General features: G+C 41.4%; 1 protein-coding gene across 6 annotated transcripts in view; it reads right to left on the minus strand.

The window, feature by feature from the left end:
* myripa (myosin VIIA and Rab interacting protein a) overlaps positions 1-25,376 on the minus strand; it is an 84,729-nt gene that overhangs the window by 23,329 nt on the left and 36,024 nt on the right. For 5 of the 6 annotated variants that reach the window (XM_060932191.1, XM_060932183.1, XM_060932174.1 and 2 more), the window contains exons 3-4: positions 10,084-10,305; positions 4,384-4,520 (exon numbers count right to left, since the gene is read on the minus strand). In XM_060932191.1, the coding sequence (XP_060788174.1) occupies positions 4,384-4,520; positions 10,084-10,305 (359 nt within the window). Of the gene's footprint in view, positions 1-4,383; positions 4,521-9,778; positions 9,843-10,083; positions 10,306-25,376 lie in introns of all 6 variants that reach the window. The other variant, XM_060932208.1, reaches the window with a different exon arrangement.

A 25,376-nucleotide genomic window follows, 5' to 3' on the forward strand; every position in this document is an offset into this window, starting at 1 on the left:
ATATCTTTGTGCTGTATATGGTTGTGGTCACAACAAGACTCGTGACCGTGGCACGTTCCAATTTTTTAGAATTCCGCCCATGATTCAGAAAGAGGGTGAGGAAACTCTGAGGCTTAGTATGGAGAGGAGACGAGCATGGCTGAACAACATCGGCAGGGCTGATCTAACAGAGGCTTAAACCAAAACAGCTTGTGTTTGCAGTAATCATTTTATCGCAGGTGAGATTCAAAAGGTTTCCCAATAATATCCTGTAAGAATTTTATTTTGTGTGGCTAGAATTTTGCTATAAAATGAGTGTTTTCTTGTTATGGTTCACTCGGTCGTTGTTATAATTTTAACACGTGTATTACCATTTCGCTTCTAGGCGCGCCAGCAAAATTATACGATAGAAACAATCCAGACTGGGCACCCACTCAGAAAATGGGCTATGTTTCAGCCAAGGTTGGACTTGATTCTGTGGCAGCTGAACGACACCAAAGAGCTCAAAGGAGGAGGAAGACAGCTGAATTTGTGGAAGCTGCATGTGGTAGCTCGCCCGTGGAGTTCCAAGACATCCAAGACACCACGGTTGAAGCTGAAAAATTAATACCAGGTCAGCTAATTTTGACTGAAACAAAGTAATATTTTGAAACTTCCATAAATTTAAGATTTCCAAACTGATCTGGGTACTCTGGTCAGTGGAAGCATCCTATTCTCAGAAAAATCCGACTTTTTTTTAAATAATATGGGTCAAAACCACACATATCTATCTTCTCTTTGTATCGAATCTTTGCTCGACCATTCAAATCATGGTAATACTGAGAAAATTCAGCATTGTTTACAGACACGCTTTCAGCGGCTGCCATCCTAGTTGCTCTGTATATCCACCATCATGGCGGATGCTCATGACGTAGCACATTTTGATCACGTGGTTGCAAGTCACCTATAGAACCCTAGCAAAATTGTCAGTCTGACCCAAGAAGTTCTTTCCCTCTTGCACAGAGGCATGACTGAAAAGGTCATCCCACATAGTTCACAACCGCATTTCCTAAAAAGCCCCCTGTTCTGTACACACACCTCTACTAGACACTTTAAAACACTGGCATCCAACATGGGATTCTTCTCATTAAGGCAAATAAAAAATTTGATATTTCAACTGTAACAAATAAAAACAAATAACTCAGTTGTTGCCACTTTTTCTGGAAATCAGCCAAAAAAAGAACATGTTTTGACCAAAATTTCTGACAACAACGTACTTTACTATTCCTACTTAAATATACTTTACCAAACATGGAAATGATTCTATTTAGGCTACATTCTACCTTTGCCATTGCTATGTGGCTGCTAAGATTACACAGAATAAATACAGCCAGTCTTGGCTGTCCATAAGTAGATTAGGTTGTGTAACGAGTAATAAAGTACAAAAAAAAATGTACTTGGTATCATTTCAAGTTCGATTTTTAAATAAAATATAAATGTCAACAAATACACCTTGGTAATTCTATTTTTTCATCGTCAGGGTTTATCTGATTGTGCCTAATGTGTTAATCCAGGAAGGAAACGAACTGGCAAACCTATGCAAAACACGACCTTGTGACCTTTCCCCTAGACACAAGGGTAATTCTCAGAAATCCCTGAAAATAAATCCAGATAAGGTAGTGTACACAAACATGCAGATGCAAGCCCATACATCGTATCCAGCCTTGCATAAGGATTCATCTGTATAATTTAATCCATACCTTCCCCACATTTTATAGTGTTAAACCTGAAATGGACATAACTCATCTCATCTCATCTCATTATCTCTAGCCGCTTTATCCTGTTCTACAGGGTCGCAGGCAAGCTGGAGCCTATCCCAGCTGACTACGGGCGAAAGGCGGGGTACACCCTGGACAAGTCGCCAGGTCATCACAGGGCTGACACATAGACACAGACAACCATTCACACTCACATTCACGGTCAATTTAGAGTCACCAATTAACCTAACCTGCATATCTTTGGACTGTGGGGGAAACCGGAGCACCCAGAGGAAACCCACGTGGACACAGGGAGAACATGCAAACTCCGCACAGAAAGGCCCTCGCCGGCCACGGGGCTCGAACCCGGACCTTCTTTCTGTGAGGCGACAGCGCTAACCACTACACCACCGTGCTGCCCAAAAATCAGTATAGTTTACTGTATAATTTCATTACTTACAATTATTTAAGAAGTATAAATGTGTTGATTGCATAAGTATTCACCCTATTATTGTAAATTCCCTTGCATTGGAAATTGCATAGGTAGTTGCCAACATCTGTGCAATTAAATTGCCATGTGATCTTTCTCTCTCTCTCTCTCTGTCAGTAAAAGGTGGAAGCAAATAAAGGGATGTAAATACAGGAAGAGTGTTTTTTGATAAACATGCAGGCAAACAGATCCAAATGGTCATGCAAAATCAGAGTAGAGAAACAAGCAAAAGTCAGGCAAGATACAAACAGGATGTCAGAGGGAAAACAAAGTCCAAATTGAAAACCAGGAAAGCAATACAGATTTCAAAGGCTCGGTAACATGAGAAGCAGCATACTACGCACATGCATCGCAAAGTTCTGTGTGTTGTCCAAGTCCTTCTATGCACGTGCCGTGATTGTGCCATGATTGTGAAAAGGTTTATGGTAATTAGTCCTTGTGGGCTTGATAGTAGCGTGCACGAGTAGCAGTTTGAAGTGCACCAAGTGCGAATGTACACAGACATGACACTCTCCCTTCCTCTCTCTCACTATAAATATAAATAAAATGAAGGATCTCAGCATTCGCTGCTTTTCACCAGATGTTGCAGTTGGAGTTCATTGTCTCAAGTCTCATTTTCACCAGAGAATATTTTTCCTGACGCTCTCAGAGTCCTTTGAGTGCCTGCCATATGCCTTTTACTCAAAAGTGACTTCCATCTAACCACTCTACTATGAAGGTTTGAATGATGAAGTATTTCTGAGATAGTTATCCTTCCGGCATGATTTTCCATCTCTGCAGAGGACTTCTGAAGCTCTGTTAGAGAGGCCATTGGGTTCTTGCTCACTTCCCTTACCAAGGCCCTTCTAGCCCAGTTACTGAGTCTGGCCAGACAGCCAGCTCGAGAAGGGGAGCTTCTTCCCTTCTTCTATTTCACAACATGATACAACCCACTGTACACCTGGGAATATTCAAACCAACTTCGATGGAATAGCCCAAAACATATTAATAACACACCTGAATAACTGCAAGATTACTTAAATAATATTGGCTGGCTTTAAGTGGTCTATTAGATATATTCCATTCAGCTAGCATGATATTGAAGACGAATAGCTGAATGGAATATATCTAATAGACCATGAATAAAAGCGAGCGAATATTATTATTACACATACACACTCTTCATATCAGCATTCTCGAAGGCCAACACAAGCTTACCCGCGACTTGGTGCTTTTAGTGCAGCAGGCCAGTTACCTTCTAGCCGGTGTAGCACTGAGCAGTAGCGTTAGCGAAGACCAACACGAGCTTACCCGCAACTTGGTGCTGTTAGCGCGGCAATCCAGTTACCTTCTAGCTGGTGTAGTGCTAGCAAAGGCCAGTGATAGCGCAGTCAAGCCGAATATTATTATTATTATTATTATTATTATTTTCCCTGTGTAATTTTCCTTAGTTACTTTTAAAATCAACACTGATAGCTACACACAACAGAGTGACCTGGCAGCCAAAATTCTCTCAAAATCTTCCGCTTTTAAGGAAGCAAACCTCGCGGCCACGTTTCTTTACAAACTATCACAGTTACTCGCTAGCTTGGAAGTTTTACATCTCCGACATGTCTCTTTTCCAGCTTTTTGATGTCCATTGGTATGTTTTTCCTCTTGTAAATATGCATTAAGAATATATAATGAAGTTTTGGTAGCCTTTCGGGTGTTCAGTGCGTCTTTAGTTGCAGTTTTCAGTTGATTTATTTAGTGCTTAATTATAGCATAGCTAATCCTAGCAGTAGCACTGGATTAGCCTTGTCTTCTGTCTTTCCTGGCTGACAAAGAAATGACTGTGCACATGCACAGCAGAAAAGTTTTGTCGTTGGAGCTTCACATGAGCGCCAATGTGTGACGTTATGTTGTCTTGACAGCGTGCAATATTATAACAATATTGCACGCTCATTCTCCATTGGGGAGAGTGGCGTAATCCATGGAGGATAAGCGATATGATAACAATATTGCATGCTATGAATAAACTCACTAGAAGAGAATGGAATACATGTTTTTATTCCATCGAAAAAGTGTCCTGTATGTAGAATAATTATAAATATCTACTGTATCTTTTCTAAAATAAAAAATAAGGAGAAGAAAAAAAGAGACGAGCCCTCAATACAATATAAAGAATAGCATAAATAGTAAATAACTAAAGTTCAACACCTGTAAATTCAACCTGACTCCCCTGGTCTCCAACGTGTCTCGTGTAGAGCATCTTCAGCACTTTGGCACTTCCAAACCTCTTAAACCGTCTCTTCACATTACTGTAGAACCACTCTAGAGATTGTGTCTTCAGTAGTCTGCAAAATGCACACACATCAGCACACATGATTTAAAAAGACACTGAGTAAAATTACTTAACTGTATGAAGCAATGCATACTGCTTTTTTTCTCTAATATCCGAGGACTCTGTGCTACAGTGCATCTATGATTTAATATTATGCAAATTTTACACGTGACCTCTTAGACCAGAAGGACCCGTTATCTTGAAAACAAATGTATATTCATGTAATCACACAGCACACACGTCCGTCTGCAAACACTACACAAGCAAATTAAATAAGATGAAGTTTTTCAAATTCACGTTTTTATGGGTCAGTACAACAGAGATCTGTTTTCCCAGTTATCAAAAAGGGTAACAGTATTCTTTTAGCATTTTGCATTTTTCCATTCAATGATATAGCCTCAGTAAACATGTTCCACAACGACAGTTGTATATTTTAATATGATATTACACAGATGCACGAAGATATGATGTTTATCTTGGACTGGTGAACATATTCAAGAGTGACCAAAGTGAACGAGTGAAAATATTTTCAATACAAGAAGATAAACTTCATATCTTCATGCCATCGTGTAATGTTCTTTATATTATATGGACACATCCACACACAAAAAAAGCAAGTTAATAAAAAAAAATTTTATTTTGAACCGGTTCGCCATTTTGACAATGCGCATCAAGTCAGCGGGACATCCAGCCTTAATAGGTGCCACTGTAATGAGATAATCAGTGTTATTCACTTCACCTGTCCGCGGTCATAATGTTATGGCTGATCGGTGTGTGTGTGTGTGTGTGTGTGTGTGGACACAAGTGTTTTACTGGGAAATACACCACTCGTATTTTTTCATATGACCTCCATCCGGGACATGAAGAACCAAAACCATGACATAAATCTCTGAAAAAAATCAATGAATTGTTTTGATAAATTTTGGAACTTTTTGTTTGTGAATGTGTCTGCATTGGATATAAAAAGTGTACACACCCCATTAAAATGATAGGTTTTTCTGATGTAAAAAAAATGAGACCACGATAAATAATTTAAAAACTTTTCCCAATTTAATGTTCTCTATAACCTGTACAATTCAATTGAAAAACAGACAAATCTGTTAGGGGGAAAAACATCCATCCATCTTCTACCGCTTATCCAGATCCGGGTTGCAGGGGTAGCAGCCTAAGCAGAGCAGCCCAGACTTCCCTCTCCCCAGCCACCTCCACCAGCTCTTCCAGGGGAATACCGAGGCGTTCCCAGGCCAGCCGAGAGATGTAATCTCTCCAGCATGTCCTGGGTCTGCCCCGGGGTCTCCTCCCAGTGGGGCATGCCCAGAAAACCTCCCTTGGGAGGCGTCCAGGGGGCATCCTAACAAGGTGCCCAAACCACCTCAACTGACTCCTTTCGATGTGGAGGAGCAGTGGTTCTACTCCGAGTCTCTCCCGAATGACCAAGCTTCTCACCCTGTCTCTAAGGGAGACCCCAGCCACCCTGTGGAGAAAACTCATTTCTACCGCTTGTATCCGCGATCTCATTCTTTCGGTCACCACCCATAGCTTGTGACCATAGGTGAGAGTGGGAATGTAGATGGACCAGTAAATTGAGAGCTTTGCCTTTTGGCTCAGCTCTCTCTTTACCACAACAGACTGGTTTAGTGTCCGCATCACTGCTGACACTGCCCCGATCCATCTGTCCAACTCCCGCTCCCCCTTACCCTCACTTGTGAACAAAACCCCAAGATACTTAAACTCCTCCACTTTAGGTAGCAACTCCCCCCTGACCTGGAGTAAGCACTCCACCCATTTCCGGCTGAGCGCCATGGCCACGGACTTGGAGGTGCTGATCCTCATCCCAGCCGCTTCGCACTTGGCTGCAAACTGTCCCAGCGAATGCTGTAAGTCACAGATTGATGAAGCCAACAGGACCACATCATCCGCAAAAAGCAGAGACGTGATCCTGATGCCACCAAACCAGACACCCTCCGCCTCTTGGCTACACCTAGAAATTCTGTCCATAAAAGTTATGAACAGAACCGGTGACAAAGGACAGCCCTGGCGGAGTCCAACATGCACTGGGAACGAGTCCGACTTACTGCCGGCAATGCGAACCAAACTCCTGCTCCGGTCATACAGGGACTGAATGGCCTGCAGTAGTGGGCCTTGAACCCCATACTCCCGAAGCACCCCCCACAGGGCGCCATGAGGGACATGGTCGTAAGCCTTCTCCAGGTCCACAAAACACATGTAAACCAATTGGGCAAACTCCCATGCACCCTCCAGTACCCTTGCAAAGGTAAAGAGCTGGTCCAGTGTTCCACGACCAGGACGAAAACCGCATTGTTCCTCCTGAATCTGAGGTTCAACTATTGACCGGACTCTCCTCTCCAGCACCCCAGCATACACTTTCCCAGGGAGACTGAGAGGTGTGATCCCCCTATAGTTGGAACACACTCTTCAGTCCCCCTTTTTAAAAAGGGGGACCACCACCCCAGTCTGCCAATCCAGAGGCACTGTCCCCAACCTCCACGCAATGTTGAAGAGGCGTGTCAGCCAAGACAGCCCAACAACATCCAGTGCCTTCAGGAACTCAGGATGAATCTCATCCACCCCCGGAGGCCAGCCACCGAGGAGCTTTTTAACCACCTCAGCAACCTCAGCCCCTGTGATGGGCGAGTCCTCCCAAGCTAGTCCTCCCAAGGTCTGTCCGGCCTCCTCCCCCACCATCTGATCCAGCTCACCACCAGGTAGTGATCAGTTGACAGCTCTGTTCCTCTCTTCACCTGAATGTCCAAGACATACAGTCGTAGATCGGATGAAACGACTACAAAGTCAATCATCAATTGAAAAACATAAAAAATAAAAAAAACGTACAATAAGCTGGTTGCATAAGTGTGCACACCCTTCAACTAATACTTTGTTGAAGCACCTTTTGATTTAATTACAGCATTCAGTCTTTTTGGGTAGGAGTCTATCAGCCTGCCACATCTAGATTTGGCAATATTTGCCCACTCTTCCTTGCAAAAGTACTCCAAATCTGTCAGATTGTGAGGGCATCTCTTGTGCACAGCCCTCTTCAGGTCACCCCACAGATTTTCAGTTGGATTTAGGTCTGGGCTCTGGCTGGGCCATTCCAAAACTTTAATTTTCTTCTGGTGAAGCCATTCTTTTGTTGATTTCAATGTATGCTTGGGGTTATTGCCGTGCTGAAAGATGAAATTCCTCTTCATATTCAGCTTTCTAGCAGACACCTGAAGATTTTGGGCCAAAATTGACTGGTATTTAGAACTGTTCATAATTCCCTCCACCTTGACTAAAGCCCCTGTTCCAGCTGAAGAAAAACAACCCTAAGACATGATGCTGCCACCACCATGCTTCACCGTGGGTATGGTGTTCTTTTAGTGATGTGCAGTGTTGATTTGTGCCAAACATACCTTTTGGAATTGTGGCCAAAAAGTTCAACCTTGGTTTCATCAGACCATAACACATTTTCCCTTCATGCTTTTGGGAGAGTTGATGTATTTTTTTTTTGCAAAATTTAGCCGGAACTGGATGTTTTTCTTTGTAAGAAAAGGCTTCCATCTTGCGACCCTACCGCATAGTCCAGACATATGGAGAATACGGGAGATTGTTGTCACATGTAGTACACAACCAGTACTTGCCAGAAATCCCTGCAACTCCTTCAGTGTTGCTGTAGGCCTCTTGGCAGCCTCCCTGACCAGTTTTCGTCTTGTCTTTTCATCAATTTTGGAGGGACGTCCAGTTCCTGGTAATGTCACTGTTGTCCCATATTTTCTCCACTTCTTGATGACTGCCTTCACTGTGCTTCATGGTATATCTAATGCTGTGGAAATTTTTTTGTACCCTTCTCCTTACTGATCCCTTTCAACAATGAGATCCTTTTGATGCTTTGTAAGCTCTCTGTGAACCCTGGCTTTTGCTGGAGGATGCAACGGAGTAAATGTCTGAACTTTGTTTGGGGTTAATTAGAGTCATTTTAATTGATGGCAGGTGTGAACCCAAAAAGACTGAATGCTGTAATCAAATCAAAAGGTGCTTCAACAAAGTATTAGTTTAAGGGTGTGCACACTTATGCAACCAGCTTATTGTACATTTTTCATTTTATATGTTTTCCCCCTAACAGATTTGTTTGTTTTCAGTTGAATTGTACAGGTTATAGGTCACATTAAATTGGGAAAAGTTTTGAAATTGTTTATCGTGGTCTCATTTTTTTTACATCAGAAAAAGCTATCATTTTAACGGGGTGTGTACACTTTTTATATCTACTGTATATAATAAAAAGAAAATCACATGTTGGCTTGAAGATATGAAGTTTATCTTCACATGTTGAAAAACTCACATTTTTCATATGAAATACATAGCGGATCTGAGTGACGTATTTCCCGATATTTCCCAAGTGACTCCGATGATGTCACTCCCAGTGTTTTCCCACTGACTGGATGTGCGGTGTCAAAATGGTAAACCAGATCAAAATTAAATTTCTTTTTATTAACTTGCGTTTTATTAACTTATGTTTTCCATATAATATAAAGTACATTACGGGCGGCACAGTGGTGTAGTGGTTGGCGCTGTCGCCTCACAGCAAGAAGGTCTGGGTTCGAGCCCCGTGGCCAGCGAGGGTCTTTCTGTGCGGAGTTTGCATGTTCTCCCTGTGTCCGCATGGGTTTCCTCCGGGTGCTCCGGTTTCCCCCACAGTCCAAAGACATGCAGGTTAGGTTAACTGGTGACTCTAAATTGACCGTAGGTGTGAATGTGAGTGTGAATGGTTGTCTGTGTCTATGTGTCAGCCCTGTGATGACCTGGCGACTTGTCCAGGGTGGACCCTGCCTTTCGCCCGTAGTCAGCTGGGATAGGCTCCAGCTTGCCTGCGACCCTGTAGAACAGGATAAAGCGGCTAGAGATAATGAGATGAGATAAAGTACATTACATGGTGGTATGAAGATATGAAGTTTACTTTCTTGTATTGAAAATATTGTTCACCACTCAAAGATAAGCTTCATACCTTTGCACAATCCATAAGGAAAGAAAATATTAAAATTTAAAATGTGAGCAAATTTTTCTGGCTACCATATCCTGGAATCTGCAATGTGACAATATGACAACATTTATTTCTAACCTTAAAATTACTCTTAAACTGACACAGAACAGCATTACCTATTACAAAAATATTAACCTAATCTGTATTAATTTTGATTTAATTTGAGTTATGTAAAAGTTGAAAAGTAATAAAAAATAATGCAGTCAAGGTATAGAATTATCACTTGTACAAACCTCTCGACAGAGCCATGCAGTGCAGTTTTGGTAATGTTCGGGAAAAAGTGGCATCGAATGAACTCTAATGGCAAAATGGATAGAGGAGTAATGCTACTACAAAGAGCACATGCAAGCATATACATCAGATTCACCGCACCTGAGAAATTTTAAAACATTCTTACAAGTCTAAGGAACAGAACTGCAGAACCTCTACCAAGAGCAATATCTTTGGGCTTGAGGACGCTGAGCCCTCAGTCATGGCTCAAGCATCAGTAGCACTCTTGATCCCTTGATCAGTCTGTAAGTGCAGGAGAAGCACTTACCTGCTCTTCTCACAGGCGGAGCACAGCCAGCTTTTGTCAGTTTCAGAATATGAGCAACAGCGCTTGCAGACATTGTAGCGACAGTCCAAGCACTGGCGGCGTGGCTTCAGAAAGAAGGTGAAGGATGAGCAACAGCGGATGCAGCAACGCTCATTAAAGCCATGCTGGCGTGACAGCAGAACACAGCGACTCTCCTCCTGATCCAGCTCCTGTTTCAGCTCACTGTAACAGAGAAAGGGGAAGAGCGTGTGTGTGTGTGTGTGTGTAATACAGTACATTGTTGTACACAGGAAAGATGCATAGGAAAAGAATTTGACCTGGCACAAGAGCAAATATATATATATATATATATATATATATATATATATATATATATATAATTAGTATATATCAGAATATGTATAGACGAATATGGTAGACAACTAACAGCATTAGTGCAGTTAGTCGTCTACCAAACAGAACAAATTTATCTTCTAATCTAACGCAGAGTGTTGTTTATGCACTGTGTGATTGGCACACATAAGAAAATGTGCCCTGTACCAGCAGGTGCAAGGCCACGGGAAACACTGCTCACACACTCTCGCCAAAGAACTCACCCCAGGTGAGGTGAAATAAAGGAACACTTAAGCATATATTACTATGAGCAATCAGACAGTGTGCAATGATAATATAATCTTTCTGAATGTGTATGACCAAATAAAGAAGCAGCAGGACATGGCTACAGATATTCCATGACAACTACAGAATAATATTGAAAAAAATATATATAAAGTTGCTGGATATTCAAACGAGACATACTGATTTGTAGAACACTACAGCCAAAGTATAGCCAAACTACATTGAATCCAGTCATACAACACAGACAACTCTGGTGATTAAGGGAAGAGCAGGGTCTGAAAACCCAGTATGCACTGTAACAGCCAGGCGATAAAGGAAATAACTGGCTAGGCTTATACTATTTTAGATATACTCTGCCAAGGAACTGATTTCCATCATGTCCTGTAAGGCCAATGCGTCTTCTAGGGCATCATTAATGGCTAACAGTTTGTAGTTGCCAACATCATAACTGCATTCAAAAGAATTCACTTTACATGTGTAAAAGGTATAAGGATGCAGGTTGCCAGGGTTTCCATGTCACTGGAAAAGACCGCGCCCCCTCTTCTCAAAGTTATCTTCCTTCAATACCAATGGTAGTTTAGGGTCACGGCAGGCTTGTAGTACTCGAGTCCAGGACTCGGACTCGAGTCCGACCTAATTTTAAGGACTTGTGACTTGACTTGAGCACTGATGACTCGGACTCGGACTCGTGCATTAACTGCATTCGGAGTCATAAACTAGAGATGAGGATTTGTTTCTTTTCTTTATTTTTTCTAACATGCCATAATAATTTGGCAAAAGATATTTATATCTACATTAATTTTTGTACTAATTTCATGCAAGAGTGTCACACCTGCGCACCTTGGCACGTGCATCAGATAGACTCTCGGGTGCGCTCCGGACAGCATGTGTGCCAAGCGGACTCTCATACGCACACCGTAAACGACTTGCGCCTGCACAGGATTAAGGCGTAATCAGTGTGCCGATATAAAAACTGTGAAAACACAATTAGTTTGCAAAGTATTGAGTTGCGTTGCTGACACATTACCGAGCCTTATTTCCTTGTTTGGTTTCCCGATCCCTGATTTCCTGTTTCTCGTCTTTGATTCTGCCGAGTCTACGATAGCCTGTTTGTGCCTCGCTTGACCTATTGCCTGTTTCACTGTTTTACAATTTTGCCTGCCATTCTGGATTGTTTACCGTCTTCACTTGTATTAATAAACACCTTCTGCACTTACATCTGTCTCCTAACCATCTCTGACAGAATACTTCGCACTCTCTGCCAAAGAGAAGCACATTCACCTGTTCATACGTCATGTTCAGAAACAAACTAATGTTAATGGTGCTAAAACAGCCACCGTCAAATGGTGCAGTTGGCATCTTGTTCTTGGACTCGACTCGGATCAATAGTGGACTTGACTCGGATTCAGCTCAAGATTTTTTTTTTTAATGACTTGAACTTGACTCGGATTTGAACACTGGAGACTCTAGACTGGACTTGGACTCGAGGTTTAGTGACTCAGTTACAACACTGGGTCACGGTGCTTCAGACACTAGTAAAGAGTGTCTTCAATGTTTTAAAGGTGTCTTCCATGGCCTCAATCAACATTAAATCTTATCAAATTTTCTCTTGAGTAGAACAATGATGGGTACAGTCTCAGTACTGAAGGTCCAAATGAAAAGATTCTAAAACCCAGGAAGCACACTCAAGCTCTATCCTAGAAAGGATTGGTAGACCTTATAGAATACTCACTTCCACAGATATATTCTAAGAATGACAAAGATTCACATTTTTACTTATGAAATTCACACTTTCACAAAGGGGCTATTCTGATGCAGGCATTCAGGCTCTTTATGGATATGGCTGGTATAGTCTGCCCAAAAGGGGACTAGATCAGAATGTCATTAATGTATACTATGACCAACCAGTTCATCATGTCCATGAGTGATTAATTAACAAAGTACTGGAAGGGGTTTTGACAAGGCCATATGACATTCCCAGGTATTTGTAATGCACCATGCAACTCTTTGCACGGTGATCAAAGCTGTCTTCCACTGATTGTCCTTGCTAAGATTGTACACATTGTGCAAGCTAATTTTATTCCACTGAGTCTCAGGACAGGAATTTGCACCTGGTATCCACTATTTGAGACTACTGGAGCTCTCTGCGTGTCTTTGCACAGGAGGAGCATGCAGAAAGAACCATGAAAATGTAGGGTTCTTTTGTACTAAGCAGGGTAACCCTTGAATATTAGGCTTGTCAGGTAAAACTGGACTTGGAAGGCAATGGTTTCATGATGGACTGTATGCACATTCAGGGGGTTAGTGCAGTGTCACTCAGAGTTTTAATAGAGAAAGTGGGAATACAAGGCACCAAGAGGTTGTTTAGTTGACAGTTTCAGCCATGAACTTACCAGTGGTATGAGAATCAATCATGGCTGGGAAAGCTTAATTTTTGAGCTCCAGCAGACAAGGACTGGACCTATTCTGGTTTGTTTGTTTGTTTGTTTGTTTGTTTGTTTGTTTGTTTGTTTGTTTGTTTGTTTTACCAGAAGGATGGTAGATGCAACATAGTCCGGGTTCTCCCTGACTCTCTTCAGAAAACAGTGCTCTTCCATATTCCATGAGCTCCCTCTCTTGAGGCTGCACATGAGAACTATGGGGATTTGATTTTGGCCTGGGGAAGTTGAAGTATCATAGGTTGTCTGTATTTATTTATATAAATTAAGATCTGAATAAACTGGATCAGGGTGAGCTGTTCATCATTGTTTGCTAGCTAGAGCAGAGGTGGCCCAATGGTTACAGCTCTAGGTTATTGATTAGAATGTTGGGAGTTCAAGCCCCAGCACCACTGTTGGGCCCTTGAGCTGACCCTGTACATCAAAAATGTAAGCAGTTTTCAATATGGGCTACTTCCACCTGCTCTCAGCAACAGGTGATGCCACATGATCATGGCATTAGGTGTGGGATTAAGCTGAGGGTTGGAGCCAAAGAAAGCTTAGGAAAGCTCCTCAATGGCAGAGGATATGCCCTGTTGGTGCATGGCATAAGCCACAATATTTATTCACAAAAACCACAAGCAGACATAGATAGAAGGGTAAATCCAAAAACAGAGTCATGCAAAATATCCAGTAATCAGTACACAAAGATTGACACACAAAACTATGGAACACAACATTAAAAGGCAAGACTTCACAAGGAACCTAAGAATCCACTTGATTTAAATATCTTGGTTGTAACAGGAAGCAGGTGCTAGTACAGGGAATGAACCAAAATTGCCAAAACTACATTACATGTGTCTTTTTATGGCTCAGTATGCCATTTGTCCTTGAAGCGATTCTCTATTTCATCTTACATGGATAAAGTGATAAATAATGACAAGGTAAGCAATTTTACCAGACAATAATAAATTCAAAGCTCCATGCATAGTGCACAAAAAGTGCAGTCTCAACTCTGACAGTTTGGCTTTTATGCTAACAAAAAATGTATAGTAGCTACTATGGATGGGAATTGAAAAACAGTTCCAAATTGTCCGATCCATCAGAACTACGCCTCCAAAATTATTGATTCCTTTTATTGATGCCAACATGATTACAGTACCATTATTTGTCCCACGCTGTTGCCACTTTGTTCATCAGTTTAAACTCTGTTTTTATAAGTACAAAAAGGAGTAAACATTTTCCTTTCTTACTGCTCCCTGTCATTACTTCTTTTTGTCTGCATTTTTGATAGAAATTTTAGTACCCTGTAAATGTGTAAAAGTGTGTTCATAGTGCCATGACCAAAGATAACTACTTTTTATAAGAAATAGATTATTTAAGAAATAAATGATAATCTATCATTTTCTACTCTGACAACAAATCTATTCCATTATATTCTAAGTGGGCGGCAGGGTGGTGTAGTGGTTAGCACTGTCACTTCACAGCAAGAAGGTCCTGGGTTCAAGCCCAGCAGCCGACGAGGGCCTTTCTGTGTGGCGTTTGCATGTTCTCCCTGTGTCTGCGTGGGTTTCATCTGGGTGATCCAGTTTCCCCCACAGTCCAAAGACATGCAGGTTAGGCTAATTGGTGGCTCTAAATTGACCGTAGGTGTGAATGTGAGTGTGAATGGTTGTTTGTCTCTATGTGTCAGCCATGCGATAATTTGGCGACTTGTCCAGGATGTACCCTGCCTCTCACCCATAGTCAGCTGAGATAGGCTCCAGCTTGCCTGCGACCCCACACAGGATAAACAGTTATGGATAATGGATGGATATATTCTAAGTGAACATCTTCCTTCTTCATGTACCCTTACTTGCAATTTGATATGCCATTTATCATGATGAATAAACTAGTATGACATTACCCTAATGGCATTTTGCAGACGCTCTTATCCAGAGCAGCATACAACATACCCAGTGCAGCCTGGGGAGCAGTTGGGGGTTAGGTGCCTTGCTCAAGGGCACTTCAGCCATTCCTGCTGATCCAGGGAATCAAACTGGCAACCATTTGGTCCCAAAGCTGCTACTGCTCTCACCATTAGGCCATGGCTTCCCCATCTGTAGCTAAGTAGCTAAACCTGTGGGAAGCCATTAGGCCTTTTATTTATAGACCTATTCCACAACTGTAGTAATCCATATTATGTCAAGAACGACTAAACTAAATAAAGAGAGATACCAGTCCTTCATTACTTTAAGACATGAAGCGTCTTTTAATTAATAAAAATAAAGAAAAACAAAAGAATTAGAAGGTGTGCCCAAACGTTTGATTAGTACTGTACTCATTCAGTCTCAGCCTTGGTTACAGTGACACATTAGCAAATCCATAATACTGTAAGTAGGAATTTCTATTATACCATGCTCTAATATGCCTACTAATTCTTCAGTTGTTATAACTATTTCCCTTCTAATTTGCATTACTATAATCTACTCACATGACTGGGTTATCGTTCTATCATTTCTTTCTTGTGTTTTATTTTGCAGTGTTTTATTATGCATGTTAAACCCCTCTTTGGTTCTCTGTTTTAGATTATCAACATATGTTACTCTTTCAGTATCAGACATGAAACTATAATAGACTACTGGAAGCATGCCTGATGCACCAAGCTTCTCCATCTGTGCAGCAAAATAACACACACACACACACACACACACACACACACACACACACACACACACAAGCCAAAGGGTAAACAACCACAGGACAACATTTTCTTTTTTTTATGGTATCTAGACCAGAACAGAATTAGCAGATTCTTTATTGATGTTCCATAGCTGCTTGGGACGAATACTTTCACACTCAATTTACTCTTGTCTCATCAGACAGGCTACTCATAATCTTTTATTACAGCTTGCTTTTCACTCATCTCAGTTAGAAATTCTGTCATGCTATGCAACAGACACGAGCAAGAGAAACCCAACAGAGACGACAGTGCTTGGAAAAAAAATGAAACAATAAAATTAAATACTAAGATAAAAAATATATACACTAATGAAATGGGTCACATATGAATGTGGCCTCTACATGCCTATATGACTGTAGAGTAATAGTAATTATTATACATAGAGGCCACTTTTTCCATGGAATAAAAACATGTATTCTATTCCCTTCTAGTGTGTTTATTGATGGCATGCAATATTGTTATCATATCGCTTATCCTCCATGGATTACGCCACTCTCCCCAATGCAGAATGGGCGTGCAATATTGTTATAATATTGCACACTGTCAAGACAACACGACGTCACACGTCAGAGCTTTTGTGAAGATCCAATGACAAAACTTTTCTGCTGCACATGTGCGCACAATCATTTCTTTGTCGGCTGGGAAAGACAGAAGACGAGGCTAATCCAGTGCTACTGCTAGGATTAGCTATGCTGTAATTAAGCACGAAATAAATAAACTGAAAACTGAAACTACTGTAAAGATGCGCTGATCATCCGAAAGGCTACCAAAACTTTGTTATATATTCTTCATGCATATTTACAAGAGAAAAACATACCAACAGACATGGAAAAGCTGGAAAAGAGACACAGTGGAGATGTAAAACTTCCGTGCTAGCGAGTGACTGTGACAGTTTGTAAACAAACATAGCTGCAAGGTTTGTTTCATTAAAAGTGGAAGATTTTGAGAGAATTTTGGCTGCCAGGTTGCTCCATTGTGTGTAGTTGTCAATGTTGATTTTAAAAGTAATGAAGTAAATTATACAGGGAAAATAATAATAATAATAATAATAATAGTATTCGGCTTGACTCCGCTAGCATTGGCCTTCGCTAGCACTGGCCTTCACTAACACTACACCAGCTAGAAGGTAACTGGACTGCCACGCTAACAGCACCAAGTCTTGGGTAAGCTCGCATTCGCCTTTGAGAATGCTGATATGAAGAGAGTGTATAATAATAATAATAATAATAATAATAATAAATATTGGCTGGCTTATTTTTGTGGTCTATCAGATCTATTCCATTCAGCTAGCATGATATTGAACAAGCCTTCGACTCGTTCAATATCATGCTAGCTGAATGGAATAGATCTGATAGACCACTCAAAGCCAGCCAATATTATTTAAATAAGTATTCTGATACTTTTGTTTTTGTTATTTCATATACTTCCAGTCCATAGGCACTTCAAATTTACAGACATAATGTCGTTTGACTTAAAAAGACAAAAAAAGTATGTATTCATAAACCTGACCAAAGATATATTTAAAAAACAAAACTGATAGAGAAAAAGTATTCTGACACTATATTAAATATCGCATACATACATTCATCTGGTGAAGGTTTCATCATGGTTTCTAAAGATCTCAGTGAAAACATGATTAAATTTTAATTTTATAATAGCAAAGACCTTTGCAGCGTTCAATAATATGTGGGTGGAAAGTTCATGGAACCACAACTAATGATCCACCGATCCAAGACACAGTGTGTTCTCAGACTACTGGCAAGAACCTTAAGAGAGAAGCCAGCAGTCACATGAAAAGAGCTGCAGGATGAACAGAAAGCAGTGGGAACAACAGTTACATAGAAAACTAGAAGCAATGAACTGCACCACAGTGATCTCAATTCCTATACACCACACTAAACTCCTCTGCTAAAAAACAAACCACAGAGATGCTCATCTAAAACATTCATCTAAAAAATCAGAAATCTTTTGGAGCAGTATACTCTCATCAGGTAATATAAAAACAGAACTCTTTGGCAAGAATTCAGCTTGTTATGTTTGGAGAAAAAAGGATGTGTGTAAGATCCAACACTCACAGTGAAGTACAGAGGTGGGAGCATCATGATATAGGGTCGCTTCTCTGAAAACAGCAGTGGGGCATTGCATATCAATCCCACTGAAAATTGAAAGAAGATTTTGCAAGTCCATCAGCGGCACCCTCTTAACCTTGGTGAATTGAAGACAATTTGCCAAGAGGAACTGGCCAAAATTGAAAAACAGTGCTATAAAAAGCTAATTACTTTAGGGTGACCAGACGTCCCGGTTTTACCGGGACAGTCCCGATTTGGGGTTGTGTCCCGAGTCCCGACAAAAGTCTGTCGGGACATGGATATGTCCCGGTTTTCGCCACTCACGACGTTTGCGACTGAGCAGCGTGGGAATCATTAGCAGAGAAATGTCTGCATTTATTATTTTGATGAATTGACAGGAATCGCAAACTTTCCTGGTTACTGCCCCCGGGCCCTGTGGCATGGGTGTTTATTTAGCCACATTATTCCAGACAACAGAACGTGTTGCCATGCAACAATAAAATGAACATTAACTGGCGCGAATGTTCTTTGTCTAGCAGCTAGCAGCAGTAATGCCGCAGCAATTATGCCGAAAAGAAAATGTACCTTTTCCAAAGATTTACAGGGCACCTACCCCTTCCTCCGAGAGGTGCAGAACAATGCGCACGAAGCCTACTGCACACACTGTAAGTGCTTTGTTCTTGTACTGAGTTGGGTAGCCTATGCTGCAAATGCTGTGTGCTCCTGTGGGGGCTTTCCTCGGGCTGTCGCCCCTCTCCTCCTTTACTGCTGTTTTGTTTGAGTGTATATTTACGGAAGCCGCGAGAGGCCCTTCATATAATCTTTTTTTATTCACCTTGTTATCCCGAGATAACGACATAATTAATTCAGGATCTCAAGAAAACAACACAACTAATTCGAGATCTCGAGAAAACAAAACTGTTATTTCATGATCTCAGCTGGATCACTGTGGCCCACTTTACACGGGGACGGTCTGAAACAAAAACGCAAAAGTCCGTTTTTGTTCTCACTTTTTTCCGCGTCTACACGACCGTTTTCAAGGAGGAAATCTGCGTCTATACGGTGACGCATAAATGTGTGGAATTCAATTGGATGTTGTAATAGAGTGTGCCGAGCGGATGGAGTAGTCAGTCAGAATGATGAGCAAAACAAGGAAAATTCTTGTACAAAAATAGTTATCTTTTTATTCTTAAGCCGGCAGTTAACACAAACAGGACAAACAAACAAACAACAAAAAAAAAAACCCACTGATGACAAAACCAAACAAACAAAAAAAAAATTCTGGGACAAAATGCCCACGCAAGCGAGGCTACTCTGGCATTACTCACACAGAGCTCAAGTCACGCGTCCTCTCCCTGCCGAGGCCATCCCCCCAATGAACAGTGCAGCGCATATTTAAAAGACTACGGCACAGTCTTAACACAATTAAAATCAATCAACACATCTAGACAGATTTTAACAGTTCTAAACATTTTCACTGCATGCATTACACTCCTACAACAATGTGCAGACCTTAAATATTACAACAAACACTTACTTAAGATTTTTAGACCATTTCTCTCCGCTCTAATGAGCTGCTTTCCCGCGCATCGCGGAAGAAACCTTGAAAAGCGCTTTCAGACCTGCATTCTGGTTTGGTCCCGCACCCGGAAGACTACAGCAGGTAAATGGCCACAAACATTTCTGGCTGATGTTAGATAAACTCTAGCAGAAAAGGATTCAGATGTTAAACGTGCGCACTTAATGAATCTTTACACGCTATTGTTTATAGTGAAAACTAATAAATGCTTGCGCCGTTTAAACCTGTGTCGCGTCTTTTACTATGAACACATGGACCAAACATTTCAGGTTTACATATCTAAAAGTTGTAACAAATGTACCCGTAAAGCCCCCATTACCAAACCCACAACAAACATACAACACAGATTGTATTTGGAATGTCTTTGCAACTGTGGTTTAGTCCACTGCACTTGACCATTGAAACATGACCAGCGGGAGGAACCGCTGTTTAGTGACAGACGCATTGTGCTCTGTCACAGATGTGCATGCCAGGTGGTGCTGTGAAAGACCTCCGCTACGAAAACTTTGACTACTCTGGCTATGGTAAGTAAGAAAGTAAGTAAAAAAGTAAGAGCATACTATACCCGCCTCTGTTCATTAACGGTATATGTGCAGATTCGGTATAGATGTTCGAAGGACTCCTGGACGTTTATTAAAGCTGCCAGAGCAGCTTGAAGGTCCGTTGGATCGATGTAATCAGACATGCTCTTACTTTTTTACTTACTTTCTTACTTCCCGGGCTGGCATGTATACAGTATATGACATATGTATGACGTAAACGCGTACCCGACGTGAGCAGATCCGAGCAGAGTTTCGCGTATTGGGTAGTTTAGACGGATATGCAACGGGGGCCGTTTTTAACTTATCCACTCTGGAAGGCGTTTTCAATTTTATCCGTTTTTCAGCCTCGGAAACGCCGTCCCCGTGTAGACGAAAGGCACTTCCGATAAAATATTTAGTCGTTTTTACCCGACAGCGTCCTCGTGTAAACGGGCCCTGAATCTCCGTCGGTAGAGACGAAGCCGGGCCAGTCTTCTGCGGAGGTGCCGCGGACTAATTTTGAAATTATCCCTTATTAAAAGACTTAATGCAATCTCTCCCTGTGTCAACCCCTGATCAAAATATTGCCTTATTAGGTGATCGATTATTCCAGACATTCTAATGACCAAAGTTGCGTCTATACAGAATGAGAAATAGCCCCAAAGTCAGCATATCACAAGTCTCTTGGCGCACCTGAATGAACCATTTCTCAGCTGTTTACTCGAGATCACGGAATAATTGTTTTGTTTTCTCGAGATCTCGGAATAACGGTTTTGTTTTCTCGAGATCTCGAATTAGTTGTGTTGTTTTCTCGAGATCCTGAATTAATTATGTCGTTATCTCGGGATAACAAGGTGAATAAAAAAAAGGATTATATAAGGGCCTCTCTCGGCTTCCGTAGTATATATTCTCAAATCACTGGTCTCTTTTTTGTTTCTGTTTAACATACCATTCTGACAGTTTGGCCGTATTGCTGTGTTGAACAGCTTGTTGCACCTTCCATTAAAGTGTTCACTTTTGTACACATCTTCTTGCTTTATTCATTCAGTTGTAGGGAATGGTTAGTAAGGTTGATTCTGACCTAGGCTATGTTGAGGTCACATATCTACTTTTTAAGTTTATGCTATAGTGCATACAATTTTAGAGATATAGCCTACATGTGCATATGCATTCTTCTTGGTGTTCTCACAAAAAGGTGAAATAAATCAGTTTAAATTTGGCCTATGGACACAGCCTGGCCTAGCCTGGGAAATCCCATGCTGCTTTGCACAATCGTTCCGATCTGAAAAGACAGCATGAAAACTATGGTCTAGGCTCGCCTGAGTTAGGGAGCCAATCAGAGAGTGGGGAGGGGTGGAAAGACGGTGACACGTACTACTCGACAAACGGAAGCTTGTAGTTTATTTGGGACTGTTTACGGATCACATTTAACATGGCGGCGAGCGATACGAACCAAACTTTCGATCAAGCTTTGTCTTGCACAAACGGCAGTAATCGTTCGGTGCCATTGTTTTCCTATTTTTGTTTTGCCTTCTCTTTCTCTTTCCTTCTCTTCTTCGCCTCTTCATCGCTCTAACTACGTCACCGGGTACAACTGCCATGATTGGCCATGGGCTACGTATACGCCAAATGATAGACATTCGCAACGTCCAATAAACGGCCGTTGACAATCGTAAACCACACCTCCCCTACGAGAAATTCAATAGGCGGATTCCAGACCATATTTCACTTGTGATATGGTCTGGTGTTAACCAGACTAAGCCTGGCCTATTCTCAGCCATTACAAAATCTGTTGTCTGACCATAATTTAACTGATCTGTATACCACTATGCTACTAGATAACAAAATGCCTGTTTGTTTTATTTCATGTGAGATGTTGATAAATGTGAGCTTCAACAAAATGATAAGAGCACCTCTCTGAGTGTCACGTTTACGTAAAAAAAAGGTGTGCGTGCATGAGTATTGTCGCGCGCAAAATTGTCCCGGTTTCAGACTAGGGAAATCTGGTCACCCTAAATTACTTAGACATCTTAAAGCTGTAAATGCCTACAACAGCTTTACAACAAAGTACTAATGTTGGTCATTTATGCTGTCTGGATACTTTTTCAATATCAATTCCATTTTTTAACAACCTTCATTTATGCTTATAGATGCATACTATTGTGTTCATACGTACATATAATTTACAAGTTACTGAATATACAGTCCCCTATGAAAGTACTGGCATGGCAAGCCCAATTATTTTGTTTTTGCTGTAAACTGAAGACATTTGGGTTTGAAATTAAGATAAATATAAGAAAATGGAGGGTGGCACGGTGGTGTAGTGGTTAGCGCTGTCGCCTCACAGCAAGAAGGTCCAGGTTCGAGCCCCGTGGCCGGCGAGGGCCTTTCTGTGTGGAGTTTGCATGTTCTCCCCATGTCCGCGTGGGTTTCCTCCGGGTACTCCGGTTTCCTCCACAGTCCAAAGACATGCAGGTTAGGTTAACTGGTGACTCTAAATTGACCGTGAGTATGAATGGTTGTCTGTGTCTATGTGTCAGCCCTGTGATGACCTGGCGACTTGTCCAGGGTGTACCCCGCCTTTCGCCCGTAGTCAGCTGGGATAGGCTCCAGCTTGCCTGCGACCCTGTAGAACAGGATAAAGCGGCTAGAGATAATGAGATGATATAAGAAAATGGATAAGAATTTAATGATATTTATATCTAGATATGTTACACTTGGAACGTGACACTTTTTGTTTGAGCCCACCCATATTTTTTTCGAGTGACCAAAAATATTGGAACATGTGCCTGACAGGTGTTTCTCATTGCCGTGTTAGACTGAGTGCTTAAACAACTAATAGCTCTAAATGGTTACTCTTGGAGCCCTGAGGTTTGCCTGTGAAGACTATAGTTGTTGTTAAAAAAGATAAAAGAACATGAAGACCAGAGAGGTGTTTATGGGAGAAAAGCAACCCATTTTAATCTGAGAAATGAGGAGAAATGAATCAGGCACTGGGTACAGCCAACAGAACAATGTGGAATGTTCTGAAAAAGAAATAAGCCTCAGCTGTACTTATAACCAGACATCAAACAGGTCGGCCAAGGAAAACAACAGCGGTTGATGACAGAAACATTGTGAGCGCTGTAAAGAAAACCCAAAAACAAAAGTCAGTGACATCACCAACATTCTCCACAGGGCAGGGGTGAAAGTACAGTATCACAATCCAGCATTCGAGGAAGATAGGAGAAATTTCAAGGCCATACCACAAGATGCAAACCTCTCATCAGCAATAAGAATCAGAAAACCAGAATGAGATCCTCAAAAGAGTATAGAGATGAGCCACAAATGTTCTGGAGCCAAGACTGATGGCGAACAAAATGATGGAAAGGCCAAAGTGTGGAGAAAGAAAGGATCTGCTCATGATCCAAAACATACGAGCTCATCAGTCAAGCACAGTGCAGGTACTGTCATGGCTTGGGTTTGCATGGCTGCTTCTGGAACAGGTTCATTAATCTTTACTGATGCTGTAACTTATGATGGTAGCAGCAGAATGAATTCAGAAAGCTACAGAAACATTCTGTCTACCAATTTACAGAAAAATGCATCCAATCTAATTGGGAGGAACTTGATCATGCAGCAAGACAATGACCCAAAACACACTGCCAACACAACAAAGGACTTCATCGGGGGGGAAAGTGGAAGATTTTAGACTGGCCAAGTCAATCACCAGACCTTCACCCAGTTTAGCATGCATTTCGCCTCCTGAAGAGGAGACTGAGATTCTGGAGAAACCCCTCAAAACAAACAACAACTGAAAGAAGCTGTGGTACAAGCCTGTAAAAGCATCACAAAAGAAGAATGCAATAATTTGGTGATGGCTTGATGCAGTTATTGCAATTAAGGAATATGCAACCAAATATTTAACAGTTATTCCACGAAATTGAGTCGTACATGAGCTGATAGCCGATGAGGCTTGGCGCACCGAGTTGGCTATAAGCCATGTATGATGAGAGTGAATGGAATAACTGTTTTATTCTATCCACATTCAGTGAATTTTGAGAAACAGAGCATTTTTATTTTTTGCAAATTCGATAAATAAAAACGTTATACAAAACGTCAGACAAAATCATTTCCACTTAGAATGTAAACAAACTGGTGAAATGCCGGTAGCAACTGGTGAAAAATGCTATAATAATAATTCTTGAAAAAAAGGTATGTTCTTACCATCAAATACTTTTATTTCATATTTTGTTGCTTTTTTGTATTTTGGGGGTTTTCTTCTTCTTCCTCTTCTTCTTCTTCTTCTTTAGGGCTTTTTGGCAGTTGGCAAACCAACTTAGAGGTGCATTACCACCACTAACTGGGCTGGAGTGTGGAACAGGAGATATTGTGGGGGAACTATATTCTTTAAGTTATTTCTGTTTCTTTTACTGTAAATACTTGATAACAATTTTTGGGGTTTTGTTTTCAAGTAGAGTTTCTATTTCATCATTGGTTGGTTCAGCAACATGCTCCACCATTTTGTTTTTCTCTACTCACGGTGTATGAGCTGATAGCCTACTAGTAGAGTAGCCAATCAGAGTGCACGATTTCTCATATCCAGTGAATGTGGATAGAATCATCTTCTTCTTCTTTTGGCTGTTCCCGATTAGGGGTCGCCACAGCGGATCTTTAGTCTCCATTGCTCCCTGTCTTCCGCATCCTTTTCTACCACACTTGCCTCTTTCATGTCCTCTCTCACCACCTCCATGTATCTCCTCTTTGGCCTTCCTCGTTTTCATGTGCCTGGCAGCTCCATCCTCAATATTTTCCTTCCAACATGGTCTGCATCTCTTCTCAGGATGTGCCCATACCATTTCAGTCTCCTCTCTCTTAGCTTCATTCCCAAGCTCTCCACATGTGCTGTCCCTCTGATGTGGTCGTTCCTTATCCTGTCCAACCTTGTCACTCCCATCGCAAACCTTAACATCCTCAACTCCGCCACCTCCAACTTTGCCTCCTGTCTCTTCGTTAAGGGTACGGTCTCCAATCCATACATCACAGCTGGTCTCACTACTGTCTTATACATCTTACCTTTCACTTTTGCTGGGACTTTCCTATCACAAATAACTCCCGAAATCCTTCTCCAACTGCTCCACGGTGCTTGCACTCTCTTTCTCACCTCACTATCGCAGCTCCCATTTCCTGCACAGTTGACCCCAGATACTTGAATTCACCAACTTCCTTCACATCTACTCCTTGCATCTTCACTACACTCTCATCCCCATTCTCATTGATGCACATGTATTCTCTTCATTCCTCTTCATTCTAATGCATACCTCACTGCTGTTTCACTGTTCTCATACATGTCTTGCACCACTCTAATATACTTCTCATTCACTCCAC

This window comes from Neoarius graeffei, chromosome 1 (assembly GCF_027579695.1).
Source record: "Neoarius graeffei isolate fNeoGra1 chromosome 1, fNeoGra1.pri, whole genome shotgun sequence".
NCBI lineage: Eukaryota > Metazoa > Chordata > Actinopteri > Siluriformes > Ariidae > Neoarius > Neoarius graeffei.